Source organism: Tuber melanosporum, assembly GCF_000151645.1.
Source record: "Tuber melanosporum whole genome shotgun sequence assembly, scaffold_102, strain Mel28".
Taxonomy (NCBI): domain Eukaryota; kingdom Fungi; phylum Ascomycota; class Pezizomycetes; order Pezizales; family Tuberaceae; genus Tuber; species Tuber melanosporum.
Window position 1 is genome coordinate 255,877 of NW_003298758.1, and position 23,529 is coordinate 279,405.

At 50.4% G+C, this 23,529-nt stretch overlaps 8 protein-coding genes; 5 read left to right on the forward strand and 3 right to left on the reverse strand.

Moving 5' to 3' along the window:
* The first annotated feature begins 469 nt into the window (after positions 1-469).
* On the forward strand, positions 470-3,045 carry GSTUM_00000070001 (uncharacterized protein). XM_002835303.2 has 6 exons: positions 470-949; positions 1,014-1,226; positions 1,294-1,537; positions 1,605-1,752; positions 1,828-2,006; positions 2,074-3,045. The coding sequence occupies exons 1-6, from the start codon at positions 615-617 to the stop codon at positions 2,731-2,733; spliced, it is 1,779 nt and encodes a 592-aa protein (XP_002835349.1). The 5' UTR covers positions 470-614; the 3' UTR covers positions 2,734-3,045.
* Positions 3,046-4,443: 1,398 nt separating this feature from the next.
* Positions 4,444-6,699, forward strand: GSTUM_00000073001 (uncharacterized protein). XM_002835304.2 has 9 exons: positions 4,444-4,820; positions 4,910-4,941; positions 5,005-5,031; positions 5,115-5,194; positions 5,266-5,288; positions 5,399-5,427; positions 5,591-5,600; positions 5,686-5,705; positions 5,809-6,699. Exons 1-9 carry the CDS (start codon positions 4,810-4,812, stop codon positions 6,186-6,188), a joined length of 612 nt encoding a protein of 203 aa, XP_002835350.1. The 5' UTR covers positions 4,444-4,809; the 3' UTR covers positions 6,189-6,699.
* A 27-nt stretch (positions 6,700-6,726) lies between these two features.
* On the reverse strand, positions 6,727-8,861 carry GSTUM_00000074001 (uncharacterized protein; the record flags this gene model as incomplete). XM_002835305.2 has 6 exons in its annotated part: positions 6,727-7,786; positions 7,839-7,893; positions 7,972-8,082; positions 8,157-8,230; positions 8,297-8,458; positions 8,560-8,861. 6 exons carry the CDS (start codon positions 8,859-8,861, stop codon positions 6,790-6,792), a joined length of 1,701 nt encoding a protein of 566 aa, XP_002835351.1. The 3' UTR covers positions 6,727-6,789.
* Positions 8,862-9,201: 340 nt separating this feature from the next.
* On the forward strand, positions 9,202-10,967 carry GSTUM_00000076001 (uncharacterized protein). XM_002835306.2 has 5 exons: positions 9,202-9,527; positions 9,603-10,039; positions 10,079-10,135; positions 10,198-10,734; positions 10,820-10,967. Exons 1-5 carry the CDS (start codon positions 9,347-9,349, stop codon positions 10,907-10,909), a joined length of 1,302 nt encoding a protein of 433 aa, XP_002835352.1. The 5' UTR covers positions 9,202-9,346; the 3' UTR covers positions 10,910-10,967.
* A 77-nt stretch (positions 10,968-11,044) lies between these two features.
* Positions 11,045-12,895, reverse strand: GSTUM_00000077001 (uncharacterized protein). XM_002835307.2 has 2 exons: positions 12,237-12,895; positions 11,045-12,168 (listed from the first exon to the last, which is right to left on the reverse strand). The coding sequence occupies exons 1-2, from the start codon at positions 12,312-12,314 to the stop codon at positions 11,560-11,562; spliced, it is 687 nt and encodes a 228-aa protein (XP_002835353.1). The 5' UTR covers positions 12,315-12,895; the 3' UTR covers positions 11,045-11,559.
* A 3,161-nt stretch (positions 12,896-16,056) lies between these two features.
* On the forward strand, positions 16,057-16,419 carry GSTUM_00000079001 (uncharacterized protein). XM_002835308.2 has 1 exon: positions 16,057-16,419. Exon 1 carries the CDS (start codon positions 16,141-16,143, stop codon positions 16,270-16,272), a length of 132 nt encoding a protein of 43 aa, XP_002835354.1. The 5' UTR covers positions 16,057-16,140; the 3' UTR covers positions 16,273-16,419.
* Positions 16,420-16,480: 61 nt separating this feature from the next.
* On the forward strand, positions 16,481-17,476 carry GSTUM_00000080001 (uncharacterized protein; the record flags this gene model as incomplete). XM_002835309.2 has 3 exons in its annotated part: positions 16,481-16,758; positions 16,844-16,986; positions 17,076-17,476. 3 exons carry the CDS (start codon positions 16,481-16,483, stop codon positions 17,144-17,146), a joined length of 492 nt encoding a protein of 163 aa, XP_002835355.1. The 3' UTR covers positions 17,147-17,476.
* An 86-nt stretch (positions 17,477-17,562) lies between these two features.
* Positions 17,563-20,229, reverse strand: GSTUM_00000081001 (uncharacterized protein). XM_002835310.2 has 3 exons: positions 18,500-20,229; positions 18,112-18,427; positions 17,563-18,043 (listed from the first exon to the last, which is right to left on the reverse strand). The coding sequence occupies exons 1-3, from the start codon at positions 18,618-18,620 to the stop codon at positions 17,698-17,700; spliced, it is 783 nt and encodes a 260-aa protein (XP_002835356.1). The 5' UTR covers positions 18,621-20,229; the 3' UTR covers positions 17,563-17,697.
* Positions 20,230-23,529: the final 3,300 nt, after the last annotated feature.

Sequence of the window (23,529 nt, forward strand, 5' to 3'; positions counted from 1 at the left end):
TTATTTTCCCTCTCCCCCCCCCCCCTCCCCGCTTGCAGAGAGCAAAAACTATCATACGGGGAGAAAAATAGAAAAAAATCGAAGGGAAAAAAGAAAAAAAAAGAAAGAAAAAGTGGGTAAGCAACAAGACACAAGCGAATTCTCGGTGTTTCTGGAGATTGGTCTGGTGCTTCCTTTTCAAAAATTCCTCGGCACTGTTTAACCGAGTGTTCCTTGAGTGTTTCTCTTGCGAGATATGACGCTATGCTACCGTATCTGCAACCTGCTCAGGTGGGAATTCGTACCAGTATAGTACTCACACTGCCCGCCGCGGGCAAATTATGTAGCTCACGATGGTCTGTCCGGTGCTGAAGGTCCTGCCGGAAAGGGAAAATTGCGTGTGGGTACCTGGAAGCTCCCAAGAGAGGGGTGGGGTGGCTAGATGTATATATATAAAGGGAATGGAAGAGTAGCTTTAGGGTCTTCATATCATACACTATTTTCAAGCCCAGTCTAGTATATTCATATATATACAGCGTTGGTGGGAGGTGAATCTAAGTTTATCATAACTAACCACTATCATACTTTCATACCTACCACGGCGGCCACGATAATAGTTCCAGTATAGGCCCACCATGCCCTCGTCACCTTCACCACCGCCACCCCACGACGCCGCACCACCACTACAGCGAGTCGGCACCCACAGCTCAACAATGACAATGGCCGCAGGACATGGCTACATAGACCCGGAAGCACAGAGCGGCCGACGCAGCCTCGACAGACGACAATCCCTTTCTTCGGTGGCGACGGAAAAGGACTATGTCGGGGACTTCCTGCAGGAGTGGGAACGCCCCCAGCGGTTGCGGGAGTTGCGGAAGGTGTACTCTCACCAGACAGAGAAGTTAGGGGAGCTAGATGCGCCGGGGGATGCTTCGGAGTTTATAGATATCGATAAGGAGTTGGTCACATGGTATTATCCCCCCCTTGGCATGAGTTCGTTGGCTGGAGGCGAGTGATTGCTGATGATGTAGTAGGGATGGTCCTGAGGACCCGGAGAACCCGAGAAACTTCCCCACTGCTAAAAAGTGGAGGATCACGCTCGTCATCGGCATGTACACCTTTGTCTCGCCGTTTGCGTCGAGTGTAGCTGCTCCTGCGGCACAAGAATACGCCGCCGAGTTTGGCATTACCAGCCCTACCATTGCAAGTATGACGGTTTCAATCTTCCTGATTGGCTTTGCGCTTGGGTGAGCTTCCACATCTCTTATGCAATTGCGTGGAATGTGTGACTAATCGAGATGGAGGGAGAGATAGACCGTTATTCATGGCGCCATTGTCGGAATTGTTTGGTAGAGTCATAGTCATACGTGTGACCACTGTGCTCTTCCTCATTTTCAGCATTGCCTGCGCGCTTGCGAATAGCACGGCGCAGATGATGGTCTTCAGACTGTTATCTGGTCTGGCCGGGAGTGCGCCGCTGGCTCTTGGTGGTGGGATTCTTTCTGATATCTGGGCGCCTGTGGATCTGGTCCGCGCTATGGCCATCTTCTCAATTGGGGTGCGCTTGCTCCATTCCCCTTCAAGATCACACGTATACTGATATGGACGGCTCTCCCGTTTCACAGCCCCTCCTTGGCCCCATCTGTGCTCCTGTCATGGCTGGTTTTGTCGTCGAGAACATCGACTGGAGGTGGGTGTTCTGGATTCTCGTGATCCTGGGTGGTGTTAGCATGGTTATCGGAATGATTGTCTTCAAGGAGGAGACTTATGCTGGTGCGTATTCCATCTTTCCGCTTGTTCAAAGATCTTGCGCAAGGGTGAATAAAGCCAACAAATGCGTCAATATAGTCGTCATCCTGAACCGCAAGGCTGCGAGACTAAGGAAGGAAACCGGAAATGAGAACCTTCATACCATCTTCGAGGTCACGGAGGATGTTAGGACTGGTTTCCTGATCGCTATCACTCGGCCGGTGAAGATGCTCGTTATGAACCCAGTGTTGCTGATGCTGAGCCTTTTCCTGGCATTCGTGAGTTTTCTCCATCCCTTCCACGCGGGTCCCTATCTATTCGTCCGAAGCTGACAAATGGCCAAAGGTGTACGGCTTCCTCTACCTCTTGTTCGTCACCTTCCCGATCCTCTTCCAAGGCAAATATGGCCAATCTATTGGCATCGCAGGCCTAAACTACCTGGGGCCGGGCGTGGGCTTCATGGTGGGCCTAATAGTCTTCACCCCGCTGCTGCAAAAGATTTACCTAAGACTCACAGCGGCCAACAACGGCGTGGCCAAGCCCGAATACCGGCTGCCAACCCTGCTCATGGGTGGCGTCCTCGTCACCACCGGACTTTTCTGGTATGGCTGGTCGGCCGAGAAACAGTTGCACTGGATCATGCCGCTGATCGGCACGGCGTTCTTCGGCGCCGGCATGATCCCCGTGTTCGCGGCCATACAGACCTACCTTATAGACATGTCCCCGCGCTACGCCGCCTCTGCCGTCAGCGCATCCACGCTCTTCCGCTCGCTCGTCGCCTTCGCCTTCCCGCTTTTCGGAAAGCAGATGTATGATAAGTTGGGCTACGGCTGGGGGAATTCCCTCATGGGGTTCATTGCCCTACCCTTGGGCATCCTGTTCCCGTTGTTCCTTTACAGACATGGCGAGCCGTTGAGAATTCGGGCGGAGAAGAGGATGGAGGAGTGGGACACGAAGATGAGAGCTAGAGCGTTGGAGGGGGAGACAAGCTCGTCGTTGCCTTGAGATTGTTTTTTCTTTCGTGCTCCACCCCACTTCCTTGCCTGAGCATGTACTCGTACTCGAGCATGTACAGTACCTGGGGAGGAGTTTTTCGTGCGAGGCAGGGGTCGTTTTATAGGCTAACCTACAGTAGAGTAACCGTTGACTAACTTTCTATCGGATACGGTACTTGTACTGTACTTGTATATTTTTCCTTTTTTCCTCTTTTTTTTCCCTAATTTTCTTTTCCCTTTGTCCCAGCATCATCATCATCACCATACCGGTAGATTAGTCATTTTGGCCTGGCCTGGCCTGGTTTAGTTCTGGAGTTTGGGAGTTTTTTTTTCTTTCTAAATTTTTTTTTTTTTTTTTGGCGTGTTGTGTCCTTTTCTTTTTAACTTTATTTGATTCGATCAAGTTAGACACAGTACTCGAGCACCTGTACTGCATTCGTATTTTCAGCGCAATTGGTTACCGGGATCGCATGTACTTTAGATAGAAACCTCCGATGAGTTTCGCCCGTTTGTTTCATAACATCATACCCCTCCCCCTCTCCCTCCCTCTCCTGACAGATGTCGGTTCGGCAGAGGAAGAGAAGGGCTAATAAAAAATTGAGCTACTTACTGCTCTTCCCTTTATCCCTGTGCCTGCTCATCGTTATTGTTTCGATGGGAATAATGAATGGGTGAATGGACCCACACGAATGGTACTGGTATGGTCGGTGGAGAAGGAGAGGAGAGTGCCGGGCTTGCGTAGGTTATCATAGTCTCTGCGCCTTCCTACGGGGTTTGCACCGATGATGGTATGTGCGGTACCGGTGCTGCACTCGGCCGACGGCACTGCCAATGCCCCAGACTGAGAAAAAACTCTTTTTCCCTTCCCCACTGCGCCATATGGATAAGGGTGAGAAAGAAAAGAAAAAGAAAAAAAATGGGGCTTGTGTTGTGCTGGCATGCTTGATTCTCACCACCACCGTACCACTCCAGACAGTTATCATAGCGAGAAAAATCTCGTGAATATCACAAGTTCTGTAGTGGCCAGCCCTACATACCCTATCTTATGCGAACACATAAACATGATAATTATTATGCAAGTGACTTAACGGGTAAACAAGCACTAACTTAACGGGGAGGAAAGGAAGGAAGCGCTGGCTGATTGACGTATGCAGCGTCCTGCCATGCTAGTGCTGCAATGTACGAGTACATGCGATGCTGTTATACGCAGACACACTTGTCTCTACAATAGAAACTGCCGCCCCAACAAAGCTTTGTTCGTCCAGGACACCGCCTGGTTTGCCGTGCTGCACTATGAAGAACCGGTCCATGTTACACCGACCGCGCATATTGACAGTACGTGCACAGGGAAGAATAGAGAGGGGAGAAAAAAATTTTTGCGCAGGAGGGGAAAGTTGTGCCCTGGTTTTGATTTGGTGGGAAGGGCGGTGTTTGGTGGGTTTTTGGTCATGCTTTTTTTTTTTTTTTTTTTTTTTTGGGGGGGGGGGGGTAACATACTTGTATGATAGAGTACTGTACTTGCCGCAGTCAAGTCAGGGGAGGAGGTACTGTAAGTTATCGGGCTGTGAATTCCGTGAGACTGTGAGTCCATGAAGTGAGTGCTTTTTCCAAAGTCATGGAACTGAGGAGAAAGTCTCCGAGTGAGAGAGCGAGAGGAAGAAAAAAGTTTGAGGAGTTGTATATAATGATTACAAGCAAGAGAGAAACGATAAGTTAAGGTATCATCATAGTCAAACGTTGGTTTGGGCTGAGACGCTGTTGTGGTAGCGAACGCTCTGCTCGCTCATGTCTAGCTTAACTTAGTTTTTCTTACCTAAACTTAACTCGCCTCAGCATCTCACATTGCCCGCACCTACCCACCTGCCTGCTTACCAGACCCTCTTCACTTCACCTTCTCGCCCCTTCCTCGTTCACAAACTATCGTAACTTCACCATCTTCCCATCACCAGCACTCACTACCTACTTACCGAACTCACATCACCACTCTCAACCTACCTCCGACTCACTCGCTCACCCACCCACTCACTCACTCACCATCGCCCGAAAACAACAGGGCGGGTTGCTATAACCAAACCAACCATTATCTATGCAGCACAGGTATGATGACAACTTCAGCCCTACCCTACCCCGTTTCCATTTACCCCAACCCTTTTTGCAAGATTGACCCCGGATACGAATAGCAGAAGACGAGAGTATCATATTGTGATTCTTGGAGCTGGTGAGTCCCCCCCCCTTCCCCTACCGCTCTTTCCTTGGGCTGGGGCTGATGGTGGATGAGTAGGCGGTGTTGGGAAGAGCTGTTTGACATGTTTGTTTCCCTTATCCATCTGTCCCCTTACTATATGCTGTTGAATGGCTGTGGGGGGAGGTGCTAAGGGCGATCACGGATAGCGCAATTCGTACACAACGAGTGGATCGAGTATTACGATCCCACAATTGAGGATGTTTACAGGAAGGTCATCGATGTTGATGTTTGTCTTCCCTTCTATCATATCCGATTGACTGGTGGGGAGCTAATGGGTGGGATTGTATTTATTTTTAGGGACGGTCGTGTATTCTTGAGATGTCAGTTTCTTCCTTTCCCTGTTCCCCTTCCCCTTCTTTATCCATCCCCCATTTGTTTTTGTTTTAAGCGCGATTGATCGATCGGGGTTGCTGATCCTTTCGATGGTTAGTTTGGATACTGCTGGGACTGAACAATTTAGTTAGTGGCCTTTTCCTCTTGATTTTTTTCTTCTGCTGTTCTCCTCTCCCCCACGGGATTGTGTGTGATTGATGGATGGACGGTGGATGGTAGATGAGGGTGATATTGTTGGGATCAAAGTTGTTTTTTTTCTAACGGGTTTGCTGGGAATTGTGAGTAATAGCCGCCATGAGGTGAGGTTTTTTTCCTCTTCACTTTCTCTTACACACACTCTCTCGATTGCTTCCCCTGATGTGTATTTTGACTGACGATTGTTAGGGAAATTTACATGAAAGCTGGTACATATAACCTCACCCCCCCCCTCCCTCTCTGCCTCTCGAGTCAGACCCTTTCTCTATCATAACTAACCCTCGGCACAAAATTTTATCCTATAATCAACAGGTCAGGGCTTCCTCCTAGTATACTCAATCACAAGCCTGAGCACCCTCACAGAGCTCTCGGATCTCCGCGACCAGATTCTCCGGATAAAGGAAGCCGATTCTGTGCCTTTGGTGATTGTTGGTAACAAGTCCGACCTGGAAGAGGATCGTGCGGTCCGTCGCGACAGGGCGATTATGCTCTCTCAGAAGTGGGGGAGGGTTCCCTTTTACGAGACCTCTGCACGAAAGCGGCAGAATGTCGATGAGGTGTTTCTGGACCTTTGCCGGCAGATGATGAGGGCGGATGTGGGCGGGTCGGGGAGCGGGGGGGGCGCGAGTGGTGGATCCTCTGAGAAGGTTTATCAGACACCGAGGAAGAGGAGGTTTTGTGTTATACTGTGAAGAAAGAGAAAGAGGTATTGGGGGGGGGGGTGGTATTGCAGGAGTTTTTTCTTTCTTTTTTTCTTTCTCTAACCCTTCGTTGTAGATATACTTTTTTTACTTTTTTCTTTCACCCCCCTCTGTTTTAACCTTTTAGCTTCCCCTTCCCTTGCTTCTTTTAGCTCGAATTTCCCCGGCATCGTCAATTGCGGATGGGAGGTTGGCTGTGGACCCATGGAACAGCGAACGGGGGGGACAGAAAGAAGGAAGCAAAGCAGGAAAGCATTGGCGGATCAACGGACTGGACTGGACTGAAACTGAATATGGGATTGGACTATGGACTATGAAGGTGGCTATGGATGGAATGTGTTTTTTAGGGTGGCATAAGGCGAATCACTGGCGTCCCGATTGTTTTTTTTTGTCTTTTTTTTTTTCCAGTCCCTCTTGCTATTTACAATTGCTTGACATCTTTGCCTGTTTTTTCTTTTTTTTTCTTTTCTCCTCTTGCAATGATATCCATTTTCCAGAGTTCCCCAGAGATAGACATGTTCCAGGGAGGTGATGGAAAGGAAGATTAGGATGACAAGGATTAGGCTAGGCTATATACGATGACAGCATCTTTCTACATTCTAAAAACCCCAAACTTGGTATCGGGCTCTCTAACACTCCCGCCCAGGGCCGCCCTCAGCCCAAGCCCTAGAACAGCCCTAGTATCCTCGGGCGCAATAACGCCGTCATCCCACAACCTCGCAGAGCCAAACACAGCTTCACTCTCCCTCTCAATCCTCCCCTTCAAGCCCTCATCCACATTCGTCCCAACGGTCCGCATGACGGCATCCAACTGCTCAGCACCCATAACGCCGACGCGCGCATTTGGCCACATCCACAAAAACCTCGGCCCATACGCCCTCCCACACATACCGTAATTCCCCGCGCCATACGACGCGCCGACCACAACCGTGAATTTCGGAACATCCGCGCAAGCAACAGCATTAACCAGCTTCGCCCCATTCTTCGCGATGCCCCCAGCCTCCGCCTGACTGCCGACCATGAAGCCGGAGATGTTCTGCAAGAACAGCAACGGGACACGACGCTTCGCGCACATCTGTATGAAGTGCGCACCCTTCAGCGCGCTCTCGGAGAAGAGTATGCCGTTGTTGGCGAGTATGCCGACAGGGTATCCGTGTATGCGCGCGAAACCCGTCACGAGACTGGTGCCGTACTCTCGTTTGAATTCGGAGAATTCCGAGGAGTCTGTTATGCGGGAGATTATGTCGTGGGGGTTTATCGGCTTGCGGAGGTTTGTGCCTGCGATGCCGGTAAGTTCTGCTGGGTCGTATAGTGGGCCTTTTGCCGACGCTTGCACGTCGGTGGTGGTGGTGGTGGGGTAGTTTAGGTTTGCGATGCAACGCCGTGCTAGAACCAGTGCGTGGGCATCCGATACCGCGAGGTAGTCCGTTACACCACTGACTTTCGAGTGTAGGGATCCGCCGCCGAGGGATTCGGCGGTTACTTCTTCGCCTGTGGCTGCTTTCACGAGGGGCGGGCCGGCCAGGAAGATTGTTCCGGAGTTTTCGACGATTATAGATTCGTCGGACATGCTTGGGACGTATGCTCCTCTATACACACGCCGTTAGTAGGGGGGAGGGGGGAGGGGGGAGGGGGGGGTACCCGGCTGTGCATGGGCCCATTACTGCGGAGATTTGCGGGATTCCGTCGGCAGACACTAGGCATCACTCGGCGGTTAGTCTTAAATTAGATTTTAGGTGTTGGAGGGGGGGATAAGGGGAATTGGGAGGGGCACTTCTAGCTTGGTTATAGAAGATACGGCCAAAGTGGTCGCGGTCCGGGAATACGTCTGCCTGGTGGGGGAGGTTGGCACCGCCAGAGTCGACGAGGTAGATACATGGTAGTCCTATTCCACCAGTAGATGAGTAATTGAACACCCACTAGAACGGAGAGCAGGAGAGGGGAGGGGGTGAGGCTGACTATTTTCTTGGGCGATTGCCTGGGCACGAATATGCTTCTTTACAGTAATTGGGTAGTATGTCCCTCCTTTAACTCTACATGTTCCTTTAGCACAATTATTCTCGTAGTCAATGGCAAAGGGGAAGGGAGGGAACACGCACGTGCTATCATTAGCAACAACCATACATTCCACTCCGGAAACCCTCCCAATCCCGGTGATGATTCCTCCAGCCGGCACGTCCTCCCCAGGGTATAACTGATACCCCGCCAACGGCGATAGCTCCAAAAACGCCGACCCGGGATCCAACAATGCCGTAATACGACTACCAGAGCCGCCACCATTTCCGTTAGTTTCTTCCTTTCTTCCTCCCCAACCGCTAATAACAACGAGGGGAGAATGAAAGAGGAGGGGGGAAAAACATACTCCCTCGGCAACATCTTCTTTCTCGCTAAATGCTTCTCCCGCGCCTTCTCAGGCCCACCGAGTTTTATGCTCTCGTGGAGGGAGCGCAGGGAAGTGATTATCGCCCCCATCTGCGCAGCATTTTCTTTGAATTCCGGAGACGAGGTGTCCACCGTGCTGCGGATCGTAGAAACCGCGGATTCGAAGTGTGGGTGCGAGTGGGTTGCTATTGCGCGGCCGAAGCCGGTGTGTTTGGGTATGGCGGTGGTGGCAGTAGTGCGGGGCAGTAGGTGGGGGAGCCTCCGGAGGAAAGGGTGGGACATTTTGGTGGTTGTTGGTATTGTGCTCGTTATGGTGAAGGAGGATTGTTTACTTTTATGTCGTGCCCGAACGGTGGAGGGTTTATTAATACCAGTATCATAGATATGATAGGTATGATACAAGTACAGTGCAATACGATGTTGAGGGAAAGGTTTACCAGAAGGATAACCCCGACCCAATACCGCTTATTAGTGGCCGAAGGGCCTCCAGAACGGGAATCTCCTATGGTACTGTAATAGTCGAATGTGGAGAGACCTTGTGGGAGCATGCTTACTGCCGATTGTAGCCGCACGGGTACCTCTTCCCCATCGTCTCTACCGAGTAAGACTACTCGTACAATTTCCCCAACAGACCATTTCCAGCTGTTACAAACACCACCACCACCATATAGACACTACCGCCATAAATCTTCCTCCGTCTCACAGACCCACGATCGAACCATATCACGAAATAAAATAAGGAGTGGAAAAAAAAGGGGGGGGGTAGCATGTCCTCACTATCAATCTTAACCCGCTCAATGCTCACCCGGAGAGTTGTGACCGCCTCACACCAGGCAATTACAGGGCCATTATCATGTCGTTTCGCCTCTACGAAGCATACTAAGAACTTCGAACCACCCACCTCCGATTTCCTAATTGAACTTCGGGAACAAGTTCGGGAATTCACTAGTCCGTTTCCCTCACCCCCCCCTCCACCCGTTCCATCCCAGCCCTAGCTGACAACCCCTCCCTCCCTCCCTGTAGAGCGTGAAATCCCCGAAGAATTCGCCGCTACGGTGGACCGCGCAAACGAATTTCCAGAACCAATGTGGCGCAAGCTCGGCGAAGCCGGCTTCTTGGGCATCACTGCGGAAAAAGACTACGGCGGGCTCGAACTCGGCTACCAGGCGCACTGCGTCGTGATGGAGGAGCTATCCCGCGCCTCCGGCAGCATCGGGCTCAGCTATGCTGCACACTCGCAGCTGTGTGTGAACCAGCTCACGCTCAACGGGAGAGCCGAACAGAAGGAGAGGCTGCTGCCTGCTCTAATTTCGGGTGAGAAGGTGGGCGCGTTAGCTATGAGTGAGCATTCGGCTGGTAGTGATGTTGTCAGCATGAAGTGCCATGCGAAGGCGGTTGATGGCGGGTGGGTGCTTAATGGGACGAAGATGTGGATCACGAATGCACGCATTGCCATTCACGTCATGCTTAGAGATGTAAGTGCTAATATGAGAGGGTAGGGACCAGATGCAGACGTAGTAGTAGTATATGCAAAAACTGACCCAGAAAAGGGATCCGTACACCTCCCCTCCCCCGCCCCCTCCCCCAAACCAACCGACTATTACTGACAGCCCCTTAGAAAGGCATAACCGCCCTCATACTCGAGAAAGGCATGGAGGGGTACACCTGCGCGCGGAAGCTCGACAAGTTAGGCATGCGCGGCTCAAACACCGGAGAGCTAATCTTCGACGACGTCTTCGTCCCCCACGCGAACCAACTCGGCCCGACGAATAGAGGCGTGCGCGTGCTAATGGAAGGCCTGGACCTGGAACGCCTAGTCCTGTCCGCCGGCCCACTGGGACTGATGCAAGCAGCGCTGGACATAACACTACCATACGTCCACCAGCGCAAGCAATTCGGCATCCCAATCGCGCACAACCAACTCATACAGGCAAAGCTAGCGGACATGCACACGAAGCTATCCGCCGCGAGGGCGTACACCTTCGCGGCGGCTAGGAGGGTGGATGAGGGCGTTATCGATACGAAGGACTGCGCCGGGGCGATCTTGTTCGCGGCGGATCGCGCGACGGAGTGTGCGCTTGATGCTATTCAGTGTATGGGTGGGAATGGCTATGTTAATGAGGTGCCGGCTGGGAGGCTACTGAGGGATGCTAAGGTACGGTTTTGCTCGTTTTCCACACCTATCGTGCTTACAATAGGGTCTGCCTGCTAATTTGTGATTTGGGGGTGGGGTGGGGTAGCTTTACGAAATCGGCGCGGGAACGACGCAGATTAGGCATATCGTCATTGGAAGAGCGTTCAATAAGGAGTATGCTGATCAGGTCATTTAAATCCTGCGCTGGAGTAGAAAGTGTACCGTTGCGTTAGATGCCAACAAGTTACCTCCAATTTTCACTCTCCCCATTCATTTAGGTGCGCAGCAGCATGATACCTGAGACAAATCACAACAAATCACTCGAACACCACCGGAATTCCCAAGCCAGAATTATCTAGCCCACCACTAAAAGTACCCAACCGACAAAGCCTACTTAGCATAGATAGCACCACAATATATTTCAAATCGTAGTAGCTGCGGAGTAGATGGCATCCCCAAATCGCATCACTAGCCAACCCAACGAACGAAGTGGGGGAAAAGAGAAAAGAGGAAAAAAAGAGAGAGAGAGAGAGAGACTCCAATTGCTCTAACACAGCCAACCCCATACCTCCAATCTCTAACTTATTCCATTTCGCGCGCCCGCCCGCTGCGGGCAAGGGCATTAAGAGTAGCTAATGAAAAGAAGAATAAAAAACTGCGAACGAAAAAGCCACGGGGGAAATGGACAAAAGAGACTCCTCACTACCGGTGGAAAACAGGACAAGGCCCAACTGACCAGATAGCTAGACAATGGGTAATAGAGAAAGGGAACGGAGGAAAGAAAGTGTTGTCAGAAGCAGACATGGTATGGAAAACGGTGAATAGAGCAAGCAAGTAATCAGGAAATCAATCAATTGAAAGGATCTCATTCCCATCAACGGAGGGTTTCCGCTTTCTAGTGTCGAGCTTTGGCGCCCCCGCACCTTGCTCGGCCTTTGCGGGACCATCCTTTTCCTTCCCAACGATGACTGTACCGTTCCTCTTTTCCTCCTTGGCTACGGGTACGATGACGGTAGTGTTTTTCTTACCCTCGGTGGCAGTGATAGGATTTGCTCCTGTGGGTCGCTCTTTCCTTCCCCCGTCCTCCGCTTCATCCTCTCCCGTCCCCATCACCGTAGCCCCAACGCTAACCCCTACAACCCCAACCCCTTTCTCTTCAATCTTCCTTCTCTTCCTCGGCGGCATTCTCCTCCCTGCTCTTGGTCCTCCCCCTCTTCCCCTCTCCACCACCCCGGTTCCCACAACCTCACTTTTCTTCCCGTCCACCCCACCACCCTTTCCACCACCACCAGCCATATTTGGAACAACAACCTCCTCCTCATAAAACTCTCCGTCGGAATAATACTCCTCCCAGTCGGAATGGTACTCTGTCGTATCGTAATCCACGTCGAAGTCATCCCATATAGGGTCACCCTGAGCGAAAGCTGTTTCGGCCATGGCGTCTACTAGGGCTGCCTTGTTTTGGTTAAATTTTAGTTAGCCTTGACCTTGTCGGGGGTGAGGGAGGAGGGGGGGTGGAATACTAGGTCGTCATCCTCGTAATAGTCATCGTAGGGGGCAAAGTCGTCTGAGTATGTGTCTGAGTAGCCGTCGTCGGACATTGTTGGTTGGGAGGATAGTGGAGGGTTAGATTGAGGGGAGAAGAGGGTGGGGGGATGGAGGGACTTGTTGTGGGGGGATGGAGGAGGGGGTAGCGAAGTTACCCTACTTGGGGTGGAAGTATTGTGAGGTGGTAGGGAAGTCGCGATGTTACGATAGGTGCGAGAGTGTGAAGAATTTCCCCTTAAGGTAGGTTATTAATTGACTAGTAGATGGCTTGAGGGGTAAGTGAGAGCTGTGGTATCACAGGCTGCGTGATGGTATGATACTGTAGAGTAAAGCTATGAGTGAACGTATTTTTCTTTCCGAGCGGGGGTAAAGGGCAGGAACGGAAGGGCAGGCGGGGGGGAGAGAAGGAGGGGGGAAGATTGATGAAACGAAGGATGGAATGGATATGGATATGGGTGACGGGATGGGATGGGGATGTCGCCCGGTTAGAGCGCGGGATTAGCCGTTGAGCTTGGGCAATCCTGGTGAAGAGAGAGCAGCCCGTGTCATAGCAAGCCAACCATCCGCCAAAATATTGGCATGACATTGTTAGGTATCACAACAGGAGTCTGGAAGGAAAACGAATGCGGCCTCATGATCATTTCAAGATCTACGATGCTCTCCCACCGCAGAGCTCCCCTCCAAATAGAAGTATGATACAAGCCTCAGTGCTAACCCACTCTTTGCCACCACATCTAATCCCCGAAAATACCCCTGCCCGAAAAACATATACGAGTACACAGGCTGCGATAGCATCCATAGCTTAGCTGAGAGCTCTCCTCCGCTTATAGCCGCACCTCTCCTCCCACTTTTCAAGCTCCAAAACGACCACCTCCCCACCTCTAAGATTCGGATCCTCAACTTTCCATACTCATACTATACAATTCACTACTCCTCCTACTTGTTTCTCCTTCATTCCAGCTTTTTTTTTTTTTTTCCCCAAAGGGAAATGCCTCGCCCACACCTTGCCCGGCGTGCTCTACTGGGCCTAACACCATCCACCCTCCGTTGGCAGAGCAGCAGTGTTCCAAAAGCTCGCCCGCTGACAAGTATACTCATTGCAAACCGTGGGGAGATTGCATTGTACTCCTCCCTCTCCCCCCACAGCCCCAAATTATCCCTCCCCTCGGGAGCACGGTGCTTGGTACAGTGGTTTGTTAACAAAAAGTGGTGCAGGAGAGTCAACCGGACGGCAAGCAAATACGGCATCCGAACAACAACCGTATACACAGATCCGGACACACATGCACAACATGCGAGTGTGACGCCGCATTCTGTAAATTTGGGACCGCCGTCGGCCTACCTTGATGTCGATAAAATAATCAGGGCCGCAAAGGAGAGGGGGTGTGATTCTATACATCCTGGGTATGGGTTTGTATGTTCTCACTCTCTATTTCTACAAAACCATAACCATAAATTGGGTTTCGGGAGTAAAAAAAAAAAAGCTAAATAGAGGTGGGAGGCGGATTAGTTGAGTGAGAATTCGGCGTTTGCAAAGCGAGTCGCAGATGAGGGCTTAACATTTATTGGACCACCGTCTACAGCAATTGAGGCTATGGGGAATAAGAGGTATTTCCACAATTTGGAGAAGTTTACAACTACGGTTATTGACGAGAGTCCGATAGCCAATCTAAAGACATTATGCTCAAAGCTGGAGTTCCTTGCATCCCGGGTTACCATGGCTCAAATCAGGCCCCAGACTTCCTGCTCCAAGAAGCATCAAAAATTGGCTTTCCTGTATTGATCAAAGCTGTAAAAGGGGGCGGTGGAAAGGGAATGCGGATCGCAAAGACCCCCGCAGAATTCCCGGACATGCTTAATTCGGCAAAGTCCGAAGCCAGGTCTTCATTCGGGGATGATGTGGTTCTCGTCGAAAAGTACATTACTACTCCACGACATATCGAAGTCCAAGTATTTGCCGATAGTCACGGAAATTGTGTGGCATTAGGGGAACGAGATTGCTCTGTTCAGAGACGGCACCAGAAAATTCTTGAGGAGTCGCCCGCGCCAGATTTGGACCCTGTTCTCCGGAAAGACATTTGGGATAAAGCTAGAGCTGCGGCGCTCGCGGTAGGGTACCAGGGCGCAGGAACCGTAGAGTTTATCTTCGACAACGATACCGGGGAGTTTTTCTTCATGGAGATGAACACAAGACTGCAAGTCGAGCATCCAGTTACCGAAGAAGTTACTGGGACAGACTTGGTTCATTGGCAACTCCTAGTAGCCGCCGGGCTCCCACTCCCACTCACACAGGAGCAAATCGAGGGGCAGATGGAAGGCCACGCGTTCGAGGCGAGGATATACGCCGAGAATCCAGACATGGGTTTCGTCCCAGACTCGGGCGAACTGGTCTACCTGCGCACGCCCAAAACCTCACCGACAGTGCGTATAGACGCCGGCTTCGGTGAAGGCGACATTATATCCCCGCACTATGACCCCATGATCGCAAAGCTCATCGTAAAAGGCCCGGACCGAAACGCGGCATTAGCGAAACTCCGCGCAGCCTTGGAAGAGTATGAGGTAGTCGGCCTCTCAACCAACATCGAATTCCTCAAAAAGCTCGCAGCACACCCGGCATTCATCGCAGGGGAAGTGGAAACCGGTTTCATAGACAAGCATAGAACCTCGCTCTTCGCCATAGAACACACCCCGCCAGAAGTCTACGCCCAGGCCGCCATGTCCGTGATCCTCAACGGGAACATCCAGCAGACCACCGCCGACCCGTTCAGCGTTTGGGGCGGCAACATTGGCTTCGTCGGCAGCTTCCAAGAGCGCATCGTGGAATTCGTGGAGAAAAAAGGCGAGACAGAATCCCGCATTCCCGTGTCCGTAAAGCAGACAGGACGGGAAACTTACGACCTCATCGTCGACAGGAAAGCCACATACCCCTCCATAAAAGCACACATCTCCCCCATAGAGAAGTCCAAAGTAGTAGGCTTCTACCCACACACCCGCCTCGAAACGACGGTTGTCAGGAAGGAGGATGCGCTAGTAGTGTTCCAGCGCGGGAAGCAGTACAAGCTGGACATCCCGCGCCCGGCGTGGTTCGAAAAGGTGCTTGGAGTGGCGAACGCGGCGAATAGTGTGCTGGCGCCCATGCCGTGCAAGGTGCTCAGGGTCTCGGTCAAGGAGGGAGATAGGGTGGCCAAGGATGCGCCGTTGGTGGTTATCGAGAGCATGAAGATGGAGACTGTGAGTTTGCCCATCGAGTTGCGGAATGAAATGAAACGGAGGTGGGTTGAGTGCGGGTAAGGCTGATGCGAAGATCTTTTTACCCTAAATAGGTGATAAGAAGTCCGCACGATGGAGTAATTGCTAAAATTGTGCACGGGGAAGGGGTGAGTTTTGGCTACCGTAACAGTCCGGGACCAGCATACTGATGAATCCACCATAGGACGTAGTAAAAGCCGGTGTAGCACTAGTTCTCTTTGAGGAAGAAGACCCTGAGTCGGGGTCTACCCCCCAGCAGAATGATCACCAAGCCATACATTCAAGCGCGCGGACCATTGGTGCCGGAGACTACCGGTACTGTAGTCCCATCCCCAAGTAAAATTTAGCACCATACTCTCTCTCCCCCTTCAGACAGGCTCCACGTCGCCTACTTTATCTCTCCCTTCCTCTGTCCACATACTGGTATCTTCTCCAAGTACCGGGCGTCTCGCGAAACCAGCTCCACCTGTAGATTAGAAAAATTGCCAATAAAAATCAAATACAGCCTAGCCTCCTTTGTCCTGAGTATCATGTCCGGATAAGGAAGTGGACCCTGCACGGTTTCATCATGGCGTAGCGCCAGGGAGTAGCAACCATGAGCAACCGGTCTTGAGCCAAAACAGATCAGAAATGATCCGCAAAACAAGAATATCTTCACATCAACAAAACAAAAGCCAGAAGCAAGAAAGACCATCCCCCCCGCAACGAGCCATGCAAGATAGTACCCAGCTTTACCGAGAAGTCAGCACACTGCTAACATAACCCAGCGCTCGTCACAAATGATGCGTACTGCAAGACAATATAAGGCACGATAACTCCGCCCCCTCCTCCTCCTTCCTACAAACAAACAACCATACACTTACATACACTATACACCATACACCATACAACACTCCACTCCACCACTTCAAAAAGGAAAAGGAAAAGAAAAAGACGAAAAAAGAAAAAAGAAAAAAAGAAAAAGGAAACCATGGTCCAAAAAAATAAATCCCACAGAGCCCCGCTCCCAGATTCCCGCAAAATAACAATCCCGCGATTAATCCTCCGCATCCTGCAAATCCTGATCTCCCTAGCGGCATCAGGAATCTACGGCCGGGACCTTCAATCCGCGACAAAGAATGGCGAGCGCGCTGACTCTCGCTGGGTCTTCGCGGAGGTGGTCGTGGGTGTTAGTATCGTGCTAGCCGTGGTCTACATCCTGCCGTTCGTGAGGAGTTTTAGGACCTTCTATTTGGATGGGATTGTCTTGTACGTTTTTTTGATTATCTGTCCCCTCTATCTTCTGGGTTTGTGGTTGTTGTCCCTTGGCTGATGATTTTTATTTTTTCTACAGTCTCTTCTGGGTTATTTTGTTGGGCATCTTTGGGATGTTGTTTGGCAGGGTTGACTGTCGTGGGGATGGGGATTGTCGGAGGATGAAAGGTGGGATTTGGGTGGACGTTGTGGGGGTCTTGTTGTGGTTTGCTACGTTTGTTGGTGGGTTATCATATCACACTCTTTCCTCGTCCCTTCTCTTCCCTTGTGTGGGGTTTGGTTGTGGCTGATTGATAATTTTTTTCTTTTAGGTGGTGGGGTCATGTGGTGGAAGGACAGGCATGGTAGGAGCATTTACACTGGGAGGGGCAGTGTGGCCTAAGGGCGAGGAAATCCAAAGGATATGAAAGTATCGTAGAGAGAGGGGGGTTGGTGGGCTAGGTTTGGATTTGAGATCGCTGGTCGAGGATAGTTGATCGATTGACGGAAGAAAAAAAGGCCAATGGATGGATGGACGAATGGACGAATGGATGGGTAACCTGGAGTACTGGCGCATTCACTATTATTTTATTTTTCCGTTTTCAGGGTGTTGGGGATGCGGGGATTCGCTGTATTATAATATGATATCCCTTGAAGGGAGGGGAAAAAAAAAATTCCCGGTTTGGATTGCATTAACCCGAATATTTTTAATGACAAAAAACCGATAACAAAACCAATCTTCACTGCCACAAACCACAAGCCATGACATGACATGACAAATAAAAATAAAAATAAAAACCCAGCAACCAAAGCAACTTAGACTGCAAGTACCGTATTAAAACTAAAATACACCCCCAAACCAGCAACCAGCCCCATGACGAAAACAGTTATGCTAAGGAAAGAGGAGAGGGAAAGGGGGAAAGAAAGGAAATCCTCCGGGTGAGCCCAACCGACTCAGACCTTCAAATTCCAGGCAAAGATCCTCCTGAAAACATCATTCCCCCCATTCTCGATAACCTCCCCATGACACGGGATGATGCGATCAAACTCCCACCCTGCAACCACCTTCGCCGACTCGGCAAAGCTAGGCTTGTTCGCAGGGGAGACATACCAATGAAACCTCTGTTGCCCCTTACCGTGAATATTCAAAAAGTGGTGGGCAATTTTAGTCCAGATTCCGCTCGTGGCATCCATGCCGGATTTGGAGAACTGCTCGTAACAAGGGAGATTAAATACCAGGTCCGCTTGGATCATTGTTCTCTCGGGCTTGTAGTTGAAGACCAGTTCTTTATTCTGATGGCTGCGCCACTCACCGCTACCGCTTAGCCGAGTTCATCAAGAGAATTGGGGGAGGGGGGGTATTCCTACCCGTCGAAATACTCCACATCGAACACACTCCCCAGTTCATCTGGTAGCTTCAAAGAGTGCTTATTCTCCTTCGTGTAAGTGATGTCTATGGGAACATCCTCGTTCCCTTGCGCTTTGCGCTTCTCGTAGAGCCCCTCGGGCCCGATCACGGTCGCCGAGGCGTACTCTTGCTTCCAGGGTCCCAGGTTCATGTGGTGCTCTATGTCCGAGGCGATCAGGTAGCTGACCCTTCCGCCCATGTTTTCGACGGCAGATTTTGCATCGTTGGTTAGGCCGACGGGGGAGAAGACGGCTAGGCCCCCGGTTGGGAGTTTTACTACTCCACCGTTAGTCACTGCTTATGTGGTAGGATGGGTGTGTGTGTGTTTGTTCGTTTGTTTGTACGCACCGATGGTAGCCCTGCCGCCAAACTTCGCTTTGTTGAAACGGAGGAAGGGAACGGACAAAGTGGTGATGTTGGGAGAGATGGCGCGGATGACCATTGATGATTCCGGGAATGTTTTCGCCATTGGGGAGAAGGAGTCTCGCTGAAGAAGATGGATTTGTATGGTGATGGATTGGTTGATTGTTTGGGGGAGGGGGGGGAATGGTGGGCGAGGAGATTTATATGGTATGATATGATAACGTGTGGAAGGAAGGAAAATGACGTAACTCAATAAGTTAAGCTTCGACTATCGGTATTATAGCGTGACAACCGAATTGAAGCGAGCGGTACCGTAGGTTATGGTAGTTAGATTTGTACCCCAATATCCTACCACCGAGCGAGTTATCAACCTCAAGACTGGAATTTAACAGGATTTGATATCATAAATGGATAAACAGTTGACAGAGGTCCACCCTACCTACCTCTCTCTCCTTACCTCTCCCTCTTATTTATACACTTCTTCCTTCCAAGTTCCCAACTCCGTACGCTATGATATTAATCACACCACACCAAAGTCCGCCCTCCCCTGCTAACCGATCGATCACAGGCAAACACCTCAAACATGGAACAAGAGAAAGCCCGTCCACCCATCACGCATATGCCGCCACACGACAAATCCATGCCGAATCATGAAGTATTTGGAATTCCCCCCCCGAACACAGCAATAGCGTGATAACGTAAGCGTAGCCCGCGAGTACTATTGTGACCTAATTAACCCTCACCGCGTGCTGACATTCGCCAGGTAAACGGCCTAGCAAGTGAATTACTCACCCATGTCAACGTGTTACAAATACTGCAATGCAGTGCTCAGAAAGAAGCCGAGTACTTCCTGTTTGGGTTAATTTGTAATTATTCGGCAAGCGAAGTGAAGGTGGATTGGATTATTCTAGTACTCGAGTATAAGGTCTGGATTCGTGAGAATTGCTTTGCTTTGCTTTTTTTGTAGTACTATGTACGAGTACTCGAGTAGAGTGGCTGGTGACGCAATCGGTTTGGACTCAATAGCACTGTAGAGTATCCATACTCGTATGGAGTTACCGTCGAAGCCACCAGTGCTGTTAGCGGAACCTTATGTCACGGGTTTCAACAGTGACCGGAAGTGCTCGTATGTCACGCATTTTTCTCTCTTCCTGCTTGCCCTTCTGCAGCAACCGCTCTGTCGTGTCGAGTCAGTCGTGTGTCGGATAAATAGGAAGTACTCGAGTACGGAGCTCGAGTACTCGTCCCGGCGACTGAAAGCATTAACGACCAATTCAGTCCAGCTCAGCTCGATATACCAATTTCATTGGCGCATTAAGCGGTCGCGGTCCGATTAATGCTACCGTATTGTAAATAAGGCGGCTGCCGTAAAGTTATACTTACACCATAATTCATGCGGTTGGCCTGTTGGGAAGGGGGAAAAAAAAAAGGTGTGATGTTTCTTGGCGGCAGTTCTGTGGATGATATCATTAGGAAAAGCAATATGAACTCTTGTCTGTCACTCCGCTTGAGAACCCGTGAGGCATTGAAATGGAGGAGGAAAAGAAAAGGAAAAAGAAAAAGGAAGGGGGGCTGTAGACATGGTGACTTTATGGTAATTTGACCCTCGAGCACAGAAGGGTGGTCCAGTGGAAATCATCGAGGATAACTCATCTCTTGTACCCGGGAACTTAAGCCCCCTGCTACTTGCGCCGTCTCTCCATCTCATGATCCCATGCTGGATCCATGCAAGCGTTCCAAGCTGCCGGGGACGCGCAAACGCCATTCGCTCAACCAAACCTTTCTACCTGGCTAACCCAAAAACTTGGCTAGCCATGCTTTTCCCACCCAGAGACATCACGAATCCCAGCGAGTCATTTCTGATGATCCCAGATACTTTTCAAACGTATAATAGCCAATAAAATAAAGTTCTTTTTCGTGCACCACCGCTACCACCGCCACCATCGTTGGCTGCGAGCAGAGGTGCAATTGCATTGCATTGCAGTGCCGGCTATCTAGCCATCCAGCCATCCAGTCCGCGAGACAGGATAGTGCAAGACAAGAACGGAGCACCCCCAACCTACGATTGGATTGCCACGCCCGGATGAATACCTGTAGATCTGCCCAAAGTCACGAGAGCAGTGGGCACGGGAAGCTACCTTCCCAACATAAGTGCCAATACCCACCCACCCCCCCGTACCCATATCGTGCTGGATACTCACCACCGAGGCCAATCGCAGCCTCCATCGGGTAGCCAGAGAGGAAGAGGAGCGGCGAAAGCACCGAACTAGAGATATAACAGCAAAAAAAGTCTTAGCCTCGCGCTCTTGGTAATCCCTCTTCAGCTGAAAAACCCCTTCTCCCTTCTTCGACCCTCAAGCCCAACACTACGATACAAACAACGCGACCAAAGTGAAAGCTCCCACTAGCGCAATCCAAAATACCAGTGATATCCCCCTCCCTCCACCTTCTAGAAGTCTTCTCAGCCGAACTCATTCCAGGCGCAACGACCCCTCCACCTTCACCCTTCCTTTCCACCCCCCCCCCTATCATACTAACAGTCCAATATCGGGGAACTCCAAAACCACACAAACGCGCCAGCCTTTTTATCCCCGCACCAGGAGAAATCCTGCATTGAAGCCGGCTGAGAGCGGGGTGGTGATACCACTCACCCACCCCCTCCCCCATTTCCGAAGGGAAAGAAGGTAATGAGTGATTCATTGTGATGCTAGTGGGGTAAGGCGGGGCGGAGGGATTCCGTTTTCTCTTCTGGTAGGGTGTAGCCGAGCGGTGTTAGCAGATGGGTGAAGTGTGTAGAGAGGGGCAGGAGGGGTAGGAGTGGTACTACAATAGGCGGAGGTGGTTATCGGGGTACGGTGCGAATGATAAGTCTGGGCTTGGTTTGGTTTGGTTTGGGTATAATGAGGGGGGGAGAGGAGGGGAAATGGCTATGGTAGGGGTTGTGCTCTGGTAGGCTGAGAAGGATACCGAAGTATGATACTGGTATGTGTGAGAGAGGAGGTGGTTTTGCGATTGGACTAATACCGGTATGGGAGTATCTGTCTGACTGAGTGACTCAGTGAATCTCGGGGCGATAGCATGTAACCCTTCCTTTAGTTTTTTCACTTTTAGTCCCTTTTTCTTCCTGCCCGGTACCCAATAATACACCCCTGACGATAATCATGTACCGGTACTCGTACAAGTACCGAGTACGATGCTGCGGATACCCTTATTATACTTTTCACCCTGCTGTTTGGTTTCTTTATTTCGTTTCCTTTCACCCCCGCATACAGACGCGATGCGATAGCAATGATGATGATGGCGATGGTGGCGACGATGACGATATTCAAGTACAGTACGTCTCTCGCGAACGATTCAATAACATAGTGAGGCACAAAAAACAAAAAACAGGAAAATAAGAACCAAAACAAAACCCCACCATGACCCCTCACTGCATCCCCGCCCACCCCCCACCCCTTGAACCTAACCCGACCTATTCACTTCCCGCATTCTATATAAAGCATTTCCTAGAAACCGGACCAGAAATCAAGAAAACCCATAACCAAAAGGAGGAGAGATAAATATGAACAAAATGAATAGAATAGGCAAAAAAAGAACTTCCCTCCCGGCGCCTTTCGTGACGAATTAGTATGTTGCAACAGGTCCAATCGGACCAGAGGAGATACCGGTAGATGAAAAGCAAAAGCAAAAGATAGTAAAGCTACGATACCAACAAGAGAAGAAAAAAAAACTGATATGGGTAATCGGTAATATCAGCCGCACCGGCCCCCCCCTCCCCCGGACCCAAGCCAATACTCGAGCACAGTACGGTACCGTATCGTAGTAAGAAAAAACGTTTGAGCGTGAGAATTAATAAAAACCCCATATTATGCTTAAGCCCTTCTCCACAAGCGAGCATGAAAGTAAAAATATAACGCCACCACCACCACCACCACCACCGCCGCAACCACGCTGAAAAAACCTTACACGGAAAGATAGAATCGAGCAAGGCAAAGGAAGAAGAAAAAAATGCGGGAGAAGGAAGCAAACGGTTAACTCAAAAGGAAGGAGAGAAGGCCAAAGAAGTAACCGAGGATGTAGGGTGCGCGTCTAACCGCTGCCTCGTCGTGTAGGATTCCTCGCGCTGGGGCACGGCGCAACAAGCAACTCGGGTTTCGCCGCGGGAGAATCGGTAAATGGGTTCGAGTAAGCAATTGCAGAATCAGCAGGAGCTGCAGTGGTTCGTCCCATAGACTGCATCATTGCTGTTATCAGCTTTTGAACGACAGATAAATGGAATAGGCAAAGAGAGAGATGGGTTGGGAGAAGTAAGGATTGATATTAAGTGAGGTTAAGAGTAATACGGTAGTGAGAATGAGAGTCATACCTTGCATTGATGGCACTTTTCGCCCCAGCTGCGGACCTGGTTCTTGCATTGGTGGTAGCCCTGGAAGCTTGTTGGTCAGTATTGCAATAATTTATTTATTTGTCACTTTATCTTTTTGTTTCGGTCCGGGGAAGTGAATATGGAGATGGAAGAGGAAGGGGGTACTAACGTAGTAGTTTGAGCAATAGTATGATCCTGAGCCGCTCATTGTGGATTTGTGAGATGGAATTGATAGGGGAGGTTTGTGTGGAGGAGGGAGGAATTGGAGAAGGGAGAAAAAGGATCCTTCTTTAATTTGGGTGGATTGTTTTTTTCCCCGCTTTACGGAATTTTTGTTGGAAGTTGGAGTGGAGGTGGGAGTCGGTGAATACGGTGATGGTGGTTGGATCGGATGAATGGGATATGTATGATTCCTTGAGGCTTGGTGAACCGACACGTTTTTCTTTTTTTTTTTGCTTGCTTTGTTGCTGCAATTGATTTGAAGAACTTGTTTTGAGGAGGAAGGTTTCGCTTTGATTGTGCGTGCGTGCTCGTTTTAAAGAGGCGTGGAAGAAGGAGGATGATTAAATACTCTGGAGCTGGAGGAAGTACTCAAATATGTAGGAGGAGTGTAGACTCTGGCAGGTTTCGACCGGTACTTCAGGGGCAT